The 16,275-nt window shown below is 47.5% G+C and overlaps 1 protein-coding gene across 1 annotated transcript in view; it reads right to left on the minus strand.

The window, feature by feature from the left end:
- The window catches only part of LOC120915707 (high affinity cGMP-specific 3',5'-cyclic phosphodiesterase 9A-like), a 63,654-nt gene that overhangs the window by 24,555 nt on the left and 22,824 nt on the right, over positions 1-16,275 (minus strand). Inside the window, exons 4-8 of the mRNA XM_040326444.1 lie at positions 14,937-14,991; positions 10,961-11,031; positions 8,633-8,717; positions 6,222-6,303; positions 3,841-3,915 (exon numbers count right to left, since the gene is read on the minus strand). Of these exons, the coding sequence (XP_040182378.1) occupies positions 3,841-3,915; positions 6,222-6,303; positions 8,633-8,717; positions 10,961-11,031; positions 14,937-14,991 (368 nt within the window). The remainder of the gene's footprint in view (positions 1-3,840; positions 3,916-6,221; positions 6,304-8,632; positions 8,718-10,960; positions 11,032-14,936; positions 14,992-16,275) is intronic.

Genomic DNA, 16,275 nt, shown 5'->3' on the forward strand with positions numbered 1-16,275 from the left:
TTCATATGTGAGGTTCATCTTCTATAACAAGTGCCTAGGCCGGCCTTTCTCAAAGTTTTTTTACCCCTCAAGCTTGGTCCTAACAAGTCCTGAGAAAGAACTGACGATATCAATTGTAAAAAAAAAAAAGGTGATTTATTACTGGATGTTACTGTAAATGATTCCCGGAAAGTATTCATGAACAATGTATCTTTTTTTCCACAGGAATTTCGGGGCAAATTTAGGGGTGCGCGCTATACGCGGGAGCGCGCTATACCCCAATAAATACGGTAATTCGTTACTGAGTGTTTCTGCAAATACGGTTTCATAGCCGGATTCAGGTAGGGGCGCGTATCTTTAAGGCGGCGTAGCGTATCGTATTTACGCTACGCCGCCTAAAGTCAGAGAGGCAAGTACTGTATTCACAAAGCACTTGCCTCCTAACTTACGGCGGCGTAGCGTAAATGCGGCCGGCGTAAGTGCGCCTAATTCAAATGAGGATGGGGGGGCGTGTTTTATGTAAATTACTCGTGACCCGCCGTGATTGACGTTTTTTACGAACGGCGCATGTGCCGTCCTTGGACATATCCCAGTGTGCATTGCTCCAAAGTACGCCGCAAGGACGTATTGGTTTCGATGTGAACGTAAATTACGTCCAGCCCCATTCACGGACGACTGATCCAGAGTCTAATCTCGGGAGGAGCACTGCCAAAATTTCTGCAGGCAATTTGTAGGGGCAATGGCTGGTGTAGGCGCTTCAATCATCACGACACCTGGCTGCAACCCCCCTGTCCTCCCCTTCACCTGGCTGCAACCCCCCTGTCCTCCCCTTCACCTGGCTGCAACCCCCCTGTCCTCCCCTTCACCTGGCTGCAACCCCCCTGTCTCCCCCTCCACCTGGCTGCAACCCCCCTGTCTCCCCCTCCACCTGGCTGCAACCCCCCTGTCCTCCCCTCCACCTGGCTGCAACCCCCCTGTCCTCCCCTTCACCTGGCTGCAACCCCCCTGTCCTCCCCTTCACCTGGCTGCAACCCCCCTGTCCTCCCCTTCACCTGGCTGCAACCCCCCTGTCCACCCCTTCACCTGGCTGCAACCCCCCTGTCCTCCCCCTCCACCTGGCTGCTCCCACACAGTAATAATTGAAATTATGTGCTTCAATCATCCTGACACCATATTAACCACGGTGTCGTGATGATTGAAGCGCCTACACCAGCCATTGCCCCTACAAATTGCCTGCAGAAATTTTGGCAGTGCTCCTCCCCGAGATTAGACTCTGGATCCGCCCCTGATGGGAGGAGCCTGTGATACTTATGTACATGGAATTGTTTTCCTTCTTTTTATTTTTAATACATTTGCAAAGATTTCAAACAAACTTCTTTCACGTTGTCATTATGGGGGATTGTTTGTAGAATGTTGAGGAAAATAATGAATTGAATCCATTTTGGAATAAGGCCGTAAAAACAAAATGTGGAAGAAGTGAAGCGCCGTGAATACTTTCCGGATGCACTGGCCCAGATTCAGGTAGATCCGTGCAATATTTGCGTGGGCAAAGGGCAACGATTTTTGCTCTGCGCCCACGCAAATATTTTGATTTGCCCGCGATTCACGGAGCAGTAGCTCCGTAAATTGCGCGGGCGATATGCTAAATAGCCCTGCGTAAGGCTGCCTAATGTAAATGATCCCGCCGGGGGCGGGAATCATTTAAATTAGGCGCGCTCCCGCGCCGAGCAAACAGCGCATGCTCCGTCGGGAAACTTTCCCGACGTGCATTGCGGCAAATGACGTCGCAAGGACGTCATTTGCTTCTAAGTGAACGTGAATGGCGTCCAGCGCCATTCACGAATCACTTACGTAAACGACGTGAAATTTTAATTTCACGAGCGGGAAGGGCGGCTATACTTTAGCATTGGTTGCCCCTGCTATAGCAGGAGCAACCTTGCGCTAAAGTCGCCGTACGGAAACTCCGTACCTTGCGTGCGCAGGGCCCGCGCAACTTTTGTGAATCGGTGGTAGTATGCAATTTGCATACTATACGCCGCTCACAATGGCCGCGCCCCCTAGCGGACAACGCAAGAATGCAGCCTGAGATATGAAGGCATAAGGAGGCTTATGTCTGTCATATCCTAGGCTGCAGTCCGCGTAGCGATGTTCCTGAATCAGGGGCATTCGCTACGCGGGAGCAAAACAGCTATTGCACCGCGCAACCTATGGTTGCGCGGGCGCAATAGCTTCCTGAATCTAGGCCACTGTGTTTTTGGGGAAGGTGTCTGTTTTATTCTGATATCTGGTCCTCCACCCATTTTGTCCTATAGTCACTGGTCGCACTATGGAATGAATAATAAGTGAAATCAATGGGCCAGATCCAGAGAGAGAGTACGCCAGCGTATCTACTGATACGCCGGCGTACTTTCAAATTTCCCGCGTAGTATCTTTAGTTTGAATCCTCAAACCAAGATACGACGGCATCTGGGTTAGATCCGACAGGCGTACGGCTTCGTACGCTTTCGGATCGTAGATGCAATACTTCGGCGTCCGCTGAGTGGAGTTTGCGTAGTTTTCCGCGTCGGGTATGCAAATTAGCTTTTTCCGACAATCCACAAACGTACGTGCGGCCGTCGCATTCTCTTACGTCGTCTCTAGTCGGCTTTTTCCGGCGTATAGTTAAAGCTGGTATTTTGCGGCGTATAGATAGACTTGCCATGTTAACTACTTCCCGACCCCTAGTGAGTCCACCCCCCCCCCACAGTAAGATAACACACAGGGACATACTTAACCCCTTCCCCGCCCCCTAGTGTTAACCCCTTCACTGCCAGTGGCATTTTTATAGTAATCCAATGCATTTTTATAGCACTGATCGCTATAAAAATGCCAACGGTCCCAAAAATGTGTCAAAAGTGTCCGAAGTGTCCGCCATAATGTCGCAGTACCGAAAAAAAAATCGCTGATCGCCGCCATTACTAGTAAAAAAATATATTAATAAAAATGCCATAAAAATACCCCCTATTTAGTAAACGCTATAACTTTTGCGCAAACCAATCAATAAACGCTTATTGCGATTTTTTTAACGAAAAATAGGTAGAAGAATACGTATCGGCCTAAACTGAGGAAAAAAAATGTTTTTTTATATATTTTTGGGGGATATTTATTACAGCAAAAAGTAAAAAATATTATTTTTTTTTCAAAATTGTCGCTCTATTTTTGTTTAAAGCGCAAAAAATAAAAACCGCAGAGGTGATCAAATACCACCAAAAGAAAGCTCTATTTGTGGGAAAAAAAGGACGCCAATTTTGTTTGGGAGCCACATCACACGACCGCGCAATTGTCAGTTAAAGCGGCGCAGTCCCGAATCGCAAAAAGTACTCTGGTCTTTGGGCAGCAATATGGTCCGGGGGGGTAAGTGGTTAAGTATGGCCGTCGTTCCGGCGTTGAAATTAGAATATTTATTTTTTGCGTAAGTCATCTGTGAATCGGAATGTACGTAAGTCCCGTCTAAGTTAAAAAAATGATGTCGTTGCGACGTCATTTCGCGCAATGCACGGCGGGAAATTTCGAAACGGAGCATGCGCAGTTCATTTGGCGCGGGGACGCGCTTCATTTAAATGGACCACGCCCCCTAATCGCCGATTTGAATTTCGCCGCCAGAAATACACTACGCCGCCGTAACTTACGGCGCGAAATCTTTGAGGATTTGAAAGAACGCCAGGTAAGGTGCAGATCTCTGTGGATCTGCCCCATTGAAGGGACTAATAAAGTACGGCAGCCATGTATAAATGGGGTTGTGGTCTGGCAGACTATAGCTAAGCTTGGATGAAAAACACGACTGGCTGTGTACCATTAATGTGAACATTAATTAAAACCCACCTCGTTGTATTCCCAGTGCCAGACATCAAAGGTGGGCTTCTTCAGGGCATCAATGGTCTCCAATGACAGCGTGTACTGTGGAAACAAGTCAGAAATATGACATTGGCCCGTTACATATAAAAGTAAAATTCACAGATTTGCACGGGGACGACGACGATTGCAAGCTCCATAGTGAACAGAGGATGCTCTATTGCAGTCTGATTACATTAAAGCGGACCGTCACACATTGCAGAGCTCAGTGAGGACAGCTTAGAGCTCTAAGAGCCGGTGGGAGTGGAGGAAAGGGACCTCCCCCCCCCCCCCCCAAATCACACAGCACACAGAAACAGAGCTGAGGCTGATAATCACGGGCTTAAATCTTGGTGTCAGGAAAACTTGTCAGAAGTGACTCATTCAGATTGCAGAGGAAGGAGGCAGCAGACAGAAATGATAGTGCTCTGGATTTTGTTGCGTACACACTATAGAGGGATGTGCTTTGTTCATATTTCATGTCTGAGGTTTACAACCACTTTAATGTTTAGGGTTTTAATAATACTTTGAATATACCTGTGTGTTGTAATATCTGTTCAATGAATTCAATCTTGTTAAAAATACAGTGCTGTTCTATGTCACTCTTCAATGTTATCAGGAAGTGTATTAGCAATACAGAAGGGGGAGGGGGGGATTTCTGTAGTCCTGTTCTAGGGTGGCAATGATGCTCCTTCATAGACACAGTACAGTGACTAAGTACTGTCACCTTAAGGCTCGATTCACATCGATGCATGTTGCTTTTGAGCATTTCTGCAGTGCTTTTTGCAGTGATTGCCGTGTTTTTGGACACGTGTTTTTACCGCGATTTGTGTTTTTTTTTTACACTGTATATAGCTGGTTGCTAAGGAGGGGGCCAGGAAGCCGGCCTGCGCATCCTGAGTCATCAGCGGTCAGTGGGCTTCCTGCTGAATGCAAAATCTGGGGGCTTCCAGATTCCGACAAGCCCCCCCCCCGCCCGCAGACCCTGACAACCACTGGGCAAGGGTTGTAGGGAAGATGCCCTTGTCCCCATCAACATGGGGACAAGATGCTTTGGGGTAGGGGGGCGCAGAGCCCCCCCTGCGCCAAAGCACCCATCCCCCCATGTTGAGTGCATGCGACCTGGTATGGTTCAGAAGGGGGGGCACTTGCTCATCTCCTCCCTTTCCTGACCTGCCGGGCTGCATGCTCAGATAAGGGTCTGGTACGGATCTTGGGGGGGACCCACACGCCATATATTTTTATTTATTTTTTGGGCGTGGGGGGGTGCCCTCCAAATCCATACTAGACTCAATGGCCCGTTATGGACCTGGGACGCTGTTTTTTTCCTCTATTTTTTTTTTTTGCTGGCAATTCTTTTTTTTACATTCAGCTGGAAGCCAGCTGACAGCTGATGACGCATCGGTTGTTAAGGACGCAGCGGCCGGTGACTTGTCCTCAATGTTCCCCTATGGGGGAAGTTCCTCCACTCACTGCGCAGGCGCAAACTTCCCGCCGGAAATCCCCGAACCTCGCCCGGCATCCAGGCTCATTCTTTAACATCCCCGTGGATTGGAGGATGTTAAAAAAAGAGCCAGGAGGCCGAGCGAGCGAAGCGAGCCGTCCGAGCGCAGCGAGGACGTGAGGCCGACTGGCCACTTTCCTCTAAGTCCACGTCGCCCTGGATGCCGGCCGCCGTTCGGGGATTTCCGTCAGCAAGTTTGCACCTGCGCAGTGCTTGACGGAACTTTCCCGATGGCTGGAACCAGCTCAGCGCATCAGTTCGCGCATGCGCTGGAACTTCCATGATACATGGAACCAGCACGTCAGATCACCGGCTTTCCGGCCCCCTCCTTAGCAACCAACTAGATACAGTGTAAAGAAAAACGCAAATCGCTGCAAAATCTCTGTAAAAACACTGTTCTTGCATTTGGATGCAGGTCCATTGAAGTCTATTACATGCAAAACCCTGCATTTTGCGGGGGGGGGGGGGGGGGGGGGGAGTCCCTGACCCTTTCCAAAAACACAGAGGCACAAAAATGCATTGATGTAAAAAAGTTCCATAGGAACCCATGTTAAAAAATTTCCCTGCATTTCTGCAAAATGCACCAAAAAAACGCATTAGTGTGAATAGAGCCTAGGACAGGAAGGGTGTTATTGGGCAGGATCACCAGGTGAAAACAAAGGAAATACAATCCTGAAAAAGAAAACAAATGCAGCCGCCCCATCTAAGGACTGGTAAGTGGAAATCTATTATATTCTAAAGGTTTAGGTTCACCGGAACTTTTTTTTATCCTGGAATTTTTGGTTGAAGACGTAACATTGGTCAGATCGGCACATCCTCCAGCCCTAAAAGGTATTGCTACGCACCAGACATGAGGTTGTTTCCTTACCTTAGGGTAGCTTGGGACATCTTTATGGGGGATCATTCGGATGGCTTCCTCAGAGTGGTAACATCTACAAGGGTAGTTCAGTCTGTTGGGATGATATCCATCGAGGGAAAAACAATATCATTCAGTTAGTCAGAGCAGATCAAGGGGTCAGATTATAACATTCTTAGAAAACACACTCGATGTTGGAGGTATGAATGCACTCTCTTGGGATATGGAATTTTTCCGAAGCAAGGTAAGTCGTTTTTGTTTACTACGACCACCTATAAGTAACAATGTGGGCCACCAAAATTCCCCTTCCTTGCCTCAAGACTGTCCTGGAGCCCCAAAAATGGGACATTCTATTGTGCTAACATTGTCCATGCTTACGTGGTTGGAGGATGTGCAGGAGACCGCCGCTGACCCGCTGCGAGACAAGTGCCGGGCAGCATCTGATGGGGCACAGTAGTGGCAATTGATGGGCACACTGGCAGCATCTGATGGGGCACAGTAGCGGCAATTGATTGGCACACTGGCAGCATCTGATGGGGCACAGTAGCGACAATTGATGGGCACACTGGCAGCATCTGATGGGGCAAGCTGGCGGCAATTGATGGGCACAGTGTCAGCAATTGGTGGGTACAGTGGCTGCATTTGATGGCACAGTGGCGGCAATTTATGGGTACAGTGTCAGCATTGCTGACACTGTACCCATAAATTGCCGCCACTGTGCCATCAAATGCAGCCACTGTACCCCTCAATTTTTATTACCCCAGTTTTGAGGGACAGGGGACCTTAACGCTGATGTGCTCAGGCAGCATTAAGAGCCCCGACTCAGGAGCGGGGCCGCCAGGATCCCAAACAACCAGTAAATATCGGTGACACCACCCCTTGTGACGTCAATGACTCAGCATGCCCTCAATCAGTGATGTCAAAAAGGGGCGGGTTCACCAGGTGACATGGCCGGGTGGCCCCTGCCCCTTAGTTATTAAAGAGCAGAATCTGGGAGCCGCCTTGTTAAAGGGGGCTTCCAGATTCCGATAAGCCCCCTGCCCGCAGATCCCCACAACCACCGGCCAGGGTTGTGGGGAAGAGGCTCTTGTCCTTGAATTATTTTTCCCATCATGGGTGTGAGTGGGGCCCCATGTCAAGTTTTGCCTAAGGCCCCGTACACACGACCGAGTTTCTCGGCAGAATTCAGCCAGAAACTCGGTTCAGAGCTGAATTCTGCCGAGAAACCCGGCCGTGTGTACACTTTCCGCCGAGGAAGCCGACGAGGACCTCGGCGAGGAAATAGAGAACATGTTCTCTATTTCCTCGTTGTTCTATGGGAGAACTCGGCCCGCCGAGCTCCTCGGCGGCTCCAGGACTAAACACGCCGAGGAACTCGATGTGTTTGGCACGTCGAGTTCCTCGGCCGCGTGTACGGGGCCTAAGGCCTCACAAAGCCTAGAGCCACCTCTGAACAGGTTACATGAGGCTGGTAGAGATCAATGCTCTTACCCTAATCAATGTTCCCACTGCAGGCTGCTGAGGTCCAAGGGCCACACATCATGTGCCAAAGGGCCACAGGTTGGGCACCAGGGGGGCTTTTGAAGCAGACAACACATACAGTGGCGGGAAGATGCTGGGAGGGGTCGCTGAGAGCACCACTATCCAAGCTCTAGTTACAATTTGCTTAATAACTAGGTCTGGGGTTTTGAACTCCTACCGTGTTTCCCGGAAAATAAGACCTACCCCAAAAATAAGACCTAGCATTATTTTCCAGGAGGGCTGCAATATAAGCCCTACCCTGAAAATAAGCCCTAGTTTAAAATGCTTGTAAAGTCCTATAATCCACTATATTACAGGAGTATATGATGTACAATGTGTGTGTTTCTGTAATATAATTGCGGGGGAAGAGAGCTCCTGCGGGGCACATTAGCGCAAAACGCCGTTATAACAAAGGTATTTGGCACAATTATATTACAGAAACACACACATTGTACATTATATAATTCTGTAATAAAGTGGGTTATAGGATTTTACAAGCATTTTATCTCAGTTCACACTGGGGATTCCTGACAGGCAGGGAGAGAGAGAGGGAGAGAAGACGGCACATTACATGGTAAGACCTACCCTGAAAATAAACCCTACTGTGTCTTTTGTTGCCAAAACTAATATAAAACCCGGGCTTATTTTTGGGAGAAACACGGTTTACCAAACAGCAAAAACATCCGCAGGTTTGGTACTGTACATAAAAAAGGGCAGTTTATTTTTGTGAAGAGGGTAAACCATTGGTTGAAGGAAAGTGACACTTCTGGATCTTTAGATAAGGGCTACAAAGGTAAAATTACAGGTTTGGGAAAACATTTTTCTTTTTACGTTTTCAGATCACGCCCTAGTCTTGTGAATTTCCTATGTTAGGTATTTCATAGGGCAAGACTTCCTCTCACCTGTGGTTCCTCTTTTCAAGCTCATCCCGTAGTTGCCTCAGCTCGTTCTTACACATGTCAATGCTGAGAACTTTCTGACCTTCAGCTGCCAAGACAAAACGGAGAAGAGTCTCTATACATCGTCGTCTGATCCTCACTAAGATTAGGCCAAAGTAGCCTCCTTCGGATCATTACTTATTGCTCATATACACTATATTACCAAAAGTATTGGGACGCCTGCCTTTACACGCACATGAACTTTAATGGCATCCCAGTCTTAGTCCGTAGGGTTCATCTTACCTCTATCCTGGTGTCCGCACAGGGGCCCCAGCAGGGAGGGCCCTTGCCGCACCGCTGCTTCCTCCTGCAGTCCAGTTGGCCGTGTACCATAACCGCGCGGTACAGGGCATTCAGTTTGCTGTTCCCGGGGCCGGACTGAGAGGAAGTGAACACACAGTGTGTGCACTTCCTGTCAGTCCGGCCAGGAACAGGAACCTGATTCTCCTGTACCGCGCGGTTATGGTACACGGCCGACTGGACTGCAGGAAGCAGCGGTGCGGCAAGGGCCCTCCCTGCTGGGGCCCCTTGGCTAGCTCGGGGCCCCTGACCAGCTCGGGGGCCCCAGGCAATTGCTTGGTTTGCCTGTCGGGTTCCGAAGGGCCTGCTGTCGGGTTGAGGTCAGGACTCTGTGGAGGCCAGTCAAGTTCCTCCACCCCAAACTTGCTCATCCATGTCTTTATGGACCTTGCTTTGTGCACTGCTCCAAATAATTTGGTGGAGGGGGGATTATGGTGTGGGGTTGCTTTGCAGGGGTTGGGCTTGGCCCCTTAGTTCCAGTGAAGGAAACTCTTAAAGGGGTTGTAAAGGTTCATGTTTTTTCACCTTAACGCATCCTTTGCATTAAGGTGAAAAAACATCTGACAGTTACGGCCCCCCAGCCCCCCCATTTTACTTACCTGAGCCCATTTACCTGCTGCGCTCGCCCCCGACGTCTTCTTCTCCGCTCATCTGGCCGTTGATTGGCTAGAGTGGATTGATAGCAGCGCAGCCATAGGCTCGCGCTGCTGTCAATCACATCCAATGATGCGGCGCGCTGGGGGGGGGGGGGGCAAGTGATACAGTGAGCGGCTTTAGCTGCCGGCTGTATCACGGGAGCGCGCCCGCAAGAACTAACCCCCATGGGAGAGAGCTTGCATGAAGGGGGTTAGCTTTTGTGGGGAGGAGCCGAGACAGCCGCCGAGGGACCCCAGGAGACCAGGTTTGGGGCCACTCTGTGCAAAACAAGCTGCACAGTGGAGGTAAGTATAACATGTTTGTTATTTAAAAAAATAAATTATCCTTTAGGCCCCTTTCACATTGAGGCGTTTTTCATGCGGTACAGCGCTAAAAATAGCGCTGCTATACCGCATGAAAAAAACCTGCCCTGTAGTGTTCAATGTGAAAGCCCGAAGGCTTTCACACTGAAGCGGTGCGCTAGCAGGAGCGCTCCAAAAGTCCTGCTTGCCGCATCTTTACTGCGGTATAGGAGCGGTGTGTTCACCGCTCCTATACCGCGCCTTCCCATTGAAATCAATGGGAAACCGTGGTAATACCGCGGTATTAACCCTTTTCCGGCTGCTAGCGGGGGTTAAAACCTCACCGCTAGCGCCCGAATATCGCCTGTAAATACGACGGTATAGCGGCGCTACAAATAGCGTGGCTATACCGTCACCGCGGCTCCACCGCCCAATGTGAAAGCAGCCTTACGACCCCTTTAAGGAGTCAGCATACCAAGACATTTTGGACAATTTCGTGCTCCCAACTTTGTGGTGCAATTTCAGGTACGCTGCAATGGGCACAGTGAGGTTGTAATGGGCACAGTAAGGTTGTAGTGGGCACAGTGAGGTTGTAATGGGCACAATAAGGTTGTAATGGGCACACTAAGGTAATGGGCACAGTGAGGTTGCAATTGGCACAGTGAGGTTGTAATGGGCACAGTGAGTTAATGGGCACAGTGAGGTTGCAATTGGCACAGTGAGGTTGTAATGGGCACAGTGAGGTTGGGCACAGTGAGGCGTGCAAATGGGCACAGTGAGGATGGGCACAGTGAGGTTGGGCACAGTGAGGCGTGCAAATGGGCATTGATGACCCTCTTTTCCGCTTACAGTAGATGCTGCATTTCTCATCCTAGGCTTATACTCGAGTCAATAATTTTTCCCATTTTTGTGATAAAATTAGGTGCCTCGGCTTATACTCGAGTATATACGGTATTCGTAATAAAAGCTTAGTAGAGAAATAGATCTTTAGAACCAGTACCAGTCCATTACCTAATACACAGAATCATAAACAGTGTTGCCATATATATCTCACCTTCAACCCGTCGTTCCAGGACTGTGAGCCGATCACAGACCTCTCTCTTCAGCTCGCTGACCCGGAAAGCTCTGGAGAAAGAATGAAAGTCAATGGATTGTTGCCACAGAATAAAAATAATAACTGTATTCATCTGGATGGTGTACATGTGTACAGTATCCTCAAAGATAGGGGGCGCACACGGGCTTGCCCCGGCTGTGCTGTGATTCGGTACAGCACAAGGCAATCGGCAGGTCCCAGGCCAATGATTTATGTCCGACACTTGCTGATCAGCTTAGCGAATCACAGTACAGAGCCTAGGGCCAAATCCTCAAAAGGGATACGCCGGCGTAACTGCTGTTACTCCGTCGTATCCCTGGTCCTAACTATGGAACTGATCCACAGAATCAGTTTTCCATAGTTAGGATGCAGTACCGCATCCGCCGCTGGGGGCATTTCGTGTCGAAATGCCGCCTCGGGTATGCAAATTAGCACTTACGGAGATCCACGAAGCTTTTCTGCTTCGTTTTTTCTCCGTAAGTATTAAGTTGCAAACGCAAAATTAGGGCTGCTTTTACATGGTGTAAAGTTAGTACACCATGTAAAAGCAGACCCTTCTGTCTAGCGACGCGTTTTTTTTTCGAATTTGAATTTATTTTTTTGCCGTATCTTTTTTTTTTTCCGACGCAACTTTATTGACCCGTCGCAATCCACAAAGCCCGGCGTAACGTAATTTCGCGCTATGCACGGCGGGAAAATGACGTCACGAGCATGCGCAGTACGGCCGGCGCGGGAGCGCGCCTCATTTAAATGGGAATCGCCCCCATGAAATGAGGAACGCCTTGCGCCGGCGGAATTTAAGTTACACGGCCAGAAATTTCTAGGTAAGTGCTTTGTGGATCAGGCACTTAGGTAGAATTTTTAAGGCAGTGTAACTTAAATTAGAATTTCGCCGTTACGCCGGGTCTTTGTGGTTAACCACATCAGCCCCGGAAGATTTTACCCCCTTCATGACCAGAGCACTTTTTACGATTAGGCACTGCGTCACTTTAACTGACAATTGCGCGGTCGTGCGACGCTGTACCCAAACAAAATTTTAGTAATTTTTTTCTCACAAATAATGTTTTTTTGGTGGTATTTGATCACCTCTGCGGTATTATTTTTTTGCGATCTAAACAAAAAAAATAGCGACCATTTTGAAAAAATATATATAGGCCCGGATTCACAAAGCACTCGCGCCGACGTATCTCGAGATACGCCGCGTAAGTGCAAATATGCGCCATCGTATCTGTGCGCCATGCCCACAAAACTCGATTCCATGCTTGCCTCTCTGCGCTGCGTCGGCGTAGCGTTAAAGAGATACGCTACGGCGGCATAAATATGCGCCGCTGTGTGTGAATCCGGGACATATTTTTTACTTTCTGCTATAATAAATATCCCCAATTTTTTTTTAGAAAAAAACGAATTTCTTCATCAGTTTATGTCGATACATATTCTTCTACATATTTTTGGTAAAAAAATTGCAATAAGCGTATATTGATTGGTTTGCGCAAAAGTTATAGCGTCTACAAGCTATAGGAAAGAATTATTGGCATTTTTATTATTATTTTTTTTTAGGTGATCTGCAATTTATAGCGGTACTGCGACATTGCGACGGACAGATTGACTAGGGTTGTCCCGATACCACTTTTTTATGACCGAGTACAAGTACTGATACTTTTTTTCAAGTACTCGCCGATACCGATTACCGATACTTTTTTTTAAACTCATGTGAAAGTGGCACATGTGTCAGTAGTTTAATTAATTTTTTTTACAATTATTTTTTTAATTTTTTACAATTATTTTTTTAATTTTTTACAATTAGTTTTTTTTTTTTTTACAATTATTTTTTTTAAAATTTTTTACAATTTTTTTTTTGTTTTTTTTTTACAATGCTTTCTTTTTTTAAGGGGGGGGGGGTGGACAGTGTCAGTGTGTTTTTTTATTTTTTTTTATTTTTTTTTTAATCAGCCCTGTTGGGGGGGCTTTGGTGAGATATCGGGGGTCTTAACAGACCTCTGACATCTTTTTTTTTTCGAATCCTCAAAGAATTCGCGCCGTAAGTTACGGTGGCGTAGTGTATCTTTGGCGGCGTAATGGCGCGGCATTCAAATCTATGTGATGGGGGCGTAAACGACGTTTTTTTTTCAACTGCGCATGCGCCGTCCGTGGGGGTATCCCAGTGCGCATGCTCGAAATTTACCCGGAACAAGCCAATGCTTCCGACGGTGACGTCATTCTACGCAAATCCCTATTCGCGAACGACTTACGCAAACGACGTAAACATTTCAAATTTCTACGCGGGAACGACGGCCATACTTAACATTGAGTACGCCTCATAACAGTAGCTTTAAATATACGCCGGAAAAAGCCGAACGCAAACGATGTAAAAAAAAATGCGCCGGACGTAAGTTCGTGGATCGCCGTAACTAGCTAATTTGCATACTCGACGCGGAATTCGACGGAAACGCCACCTAGCGGGTGCCGAAAAATTGCATCTTAGATCCGACGGCGTACTAAGATGTCCGCCTGTCGGATCGATCCGAGATGTCGTCGTATCTTGTTTTGAAGATACAAAACAAAGATACGACGCAGGAAATTTAAAATTACGCCGGCGTATCAAGAGATACTACAGGTCCCAGCTGCATGTCCCTCTTTTTGCCCTTGCAAAGTGAGCAGCAAAGACAATTCCCATATTGTGAAAATATTTTTAACCACTTAAGGACCGCTGCGCGACGATATACGTCGGCAGAATGGCACGGCTGGGCACATCAACGTATATGTACGTTGCTCTTTAAGCCCAGCTGTGGGGTCGCGGGCGCGCTCCCGCGACCCGGCCCGAAGCTCCATGACCGCGGGACCCCACGGACCCGATCGCCGCTGGAGATCCTGCGATCGGTCCCCGGAGCTGAAGAACGGGGAGAGCTGTATGTAAACACACCTTCCACGTTCTTCACTGTGGCGGCGTCATCGATCGTGTGATCCCTTTTATAGGGGGACACAATCGATGACGTCACACCTACAGCCACACCCCCCTACAGTTGTAAACACACTTCAGGTCACACTTAACCCCTTCTGAGGTCAAGGGGTTCCTTACCCATGAAATGGATACACGGCCCAGAGGCGATTCAGTTCGCATGTGTTGCGCTTTACAAGTTTTTCACTCACTCACTCAGCGCCCCCTAGTGGTTAACTCCCAAACTGCAACTGTCATTTCCACAGTAAACAATGCATTTTAAATGCATTTTTTGTTGTGAAAATGACAATGGTCCCAAAAATGTGTCAAAATTGTCCGAAGTGTCCGCCATAATGTCGCAGTCACGAAAAAAATCACTGATCGCCGCCATTAGTAGTAAAAAAAATAAAAATAATAAAAATGCAATAAAACTATTGTAAACGCTATTAATTTTGCGCAAACCAACCGATAAACGCTTATTGCGATTTTTTTTTCCAAAAATAGGTAGAGGAATACGTATCGGCCTAAACTGAGGAAAAAAAAGTTTTTTTATATATTTTTTTGGGGGATATTTATTATAGCAAAAAGTAAAAAAAAAATGTTTTCAAAATTGTCGCTCTATTTTTGTTTATAGCGCAAAAAATAAAAACCGCAGAGGTGATCAAATACCACCAAAAGAAAGCTCTATTTGTGGGGAAAAAAGGACGCCAATTTTGTTTGGGAGCCACGTCGCACGACCGCGCAATTGTCAGTTAAAGCGACGCAGCGCCGAATCGCAAAAAGGGGCCTGGTCCTTTAACTGCATTTTGGTCCGGGGCTTAAGTGGTTAAGGGTATAACGTTTTCTTTTTTAAAAAGGAGTCATATATTGTGTATAGGAAAGAGCATGTACAGTATTGCCCAAGAATAACCACCATTGTAGAGGGGGTAAGAGAATATAAGCAGCCATTTAATTGGATGTCAAAGAGCCAACATTAATTGTCCTGTCTTTGTTGGTCTCTACCTTGAGAATTCCTCAGAAACCTGAGTCAGAATGTTCTGGAAAACGTCTTCTTTGTCTGCAAGAAAAATAAATAAAAAATAAAGGTGTTATAAATCTTAAATTATGTAAAAAATATATATTGCCTATTATTTTTGTATATCGTCTGCTAATGAAGTTTAGACTGATTTTCACATGTCCTCCGGAGACTGCTTATTCCATCAGCAGATAAAAGTGACATTTTACAAACATAATAGTAAGACTCATTGGGGTGGATTCAGGTAGGGGCGCGCAAAACTGCGGCGGCGTAACGTATGACATTTACGTTACGCCTCCGCAAGTTTTACGGGCAAGTGCTTGATTCACAAAGCACTTGCCTGTAAAGTTGCGGCGGCGTAGCGTAAAAGGGGCCGGCGTAAGCGCGCGTAATTCAAATGATCCCGTAGGGGGCGTGGATCATTTAAATTAGGCGCGTTCCCGCGCCGAACGTACTGCGCATGCGCCGTCCCTAACATTTCCCGACGTGCATTGCAGTAAATGACGTCGCAAGGACGTCATTGGTTTCGACATAAACGTAAATGGCGTCCAGCGCCATTCACGGACGACTTCCGCAAACGACGTATAATTTTCAAATCGCGATGCGGGAACGACGTCCATACTTAACATTGGCTGCCCCTCCTAATAGCAGGAGCAGCCTTACGCCGAAAACGACGTACGCAAACGGCGTAAAAAACTACCGCCGGGCGCACGTAAGTTTGTGAATCGGCGTAAGTATGTAATTTGCATACTGTACGCTGACAACTACGGAAGCGCCACCTAGCGGCCAGCGGCAGAATGCACCCTAAGATACGACGGCGTAAGAGAATTATGCCAGTCATATCTTAGGCTAAAGTTGGCGTATCAAGCTTTCTGAATACAGAAAGTAGATACGCCGGCGCAACTAAGCAATTACGCGGCGTATCTATGGATACGCCGGCGTAATTGCTCTCTGAATCTACCCCATTGACCGTTACTCATCCCTTATCAAACAGGACAATATAACGTTTCAATCAGAGAGAGCCAACCACAAGGCAGGCTGTTATTCTAAAAAAAATGTACAGTATAAACTAAAATTTACCAAAAACCATTAGGCACGTGATGTAGCTTGCCGCGACCGCCACGTGATTATCACGTGACAATTGCGCCAAAACTGCACCACATTCGAGGTGCCATTAAAAGCAAATGGCACCCAAATGGCTGTGACTTTTGCCACAACTGCAGTGCAAAGTAATGCGACAATTAATGGGGCACAGTAATGCGGCAATTAATGGGGCACAGTAATGGGGCAAGTGATGGGGCACAGTAATGCTGCAAGTGATGGGGC

Source organism: Rana temporaria, chromosome 10, assembly GCF_905171775.1.
Source record: "Rana temporaria chromosome 10, aRanTem1.1, whole genome shotgun sequence".
In the NCBI taxonomy this organism is placed as follows: Eukaryota; Metazoa; Chordata; class Amphibia; order Anura; family Ranidae; genus Rana; species Rana temporaria.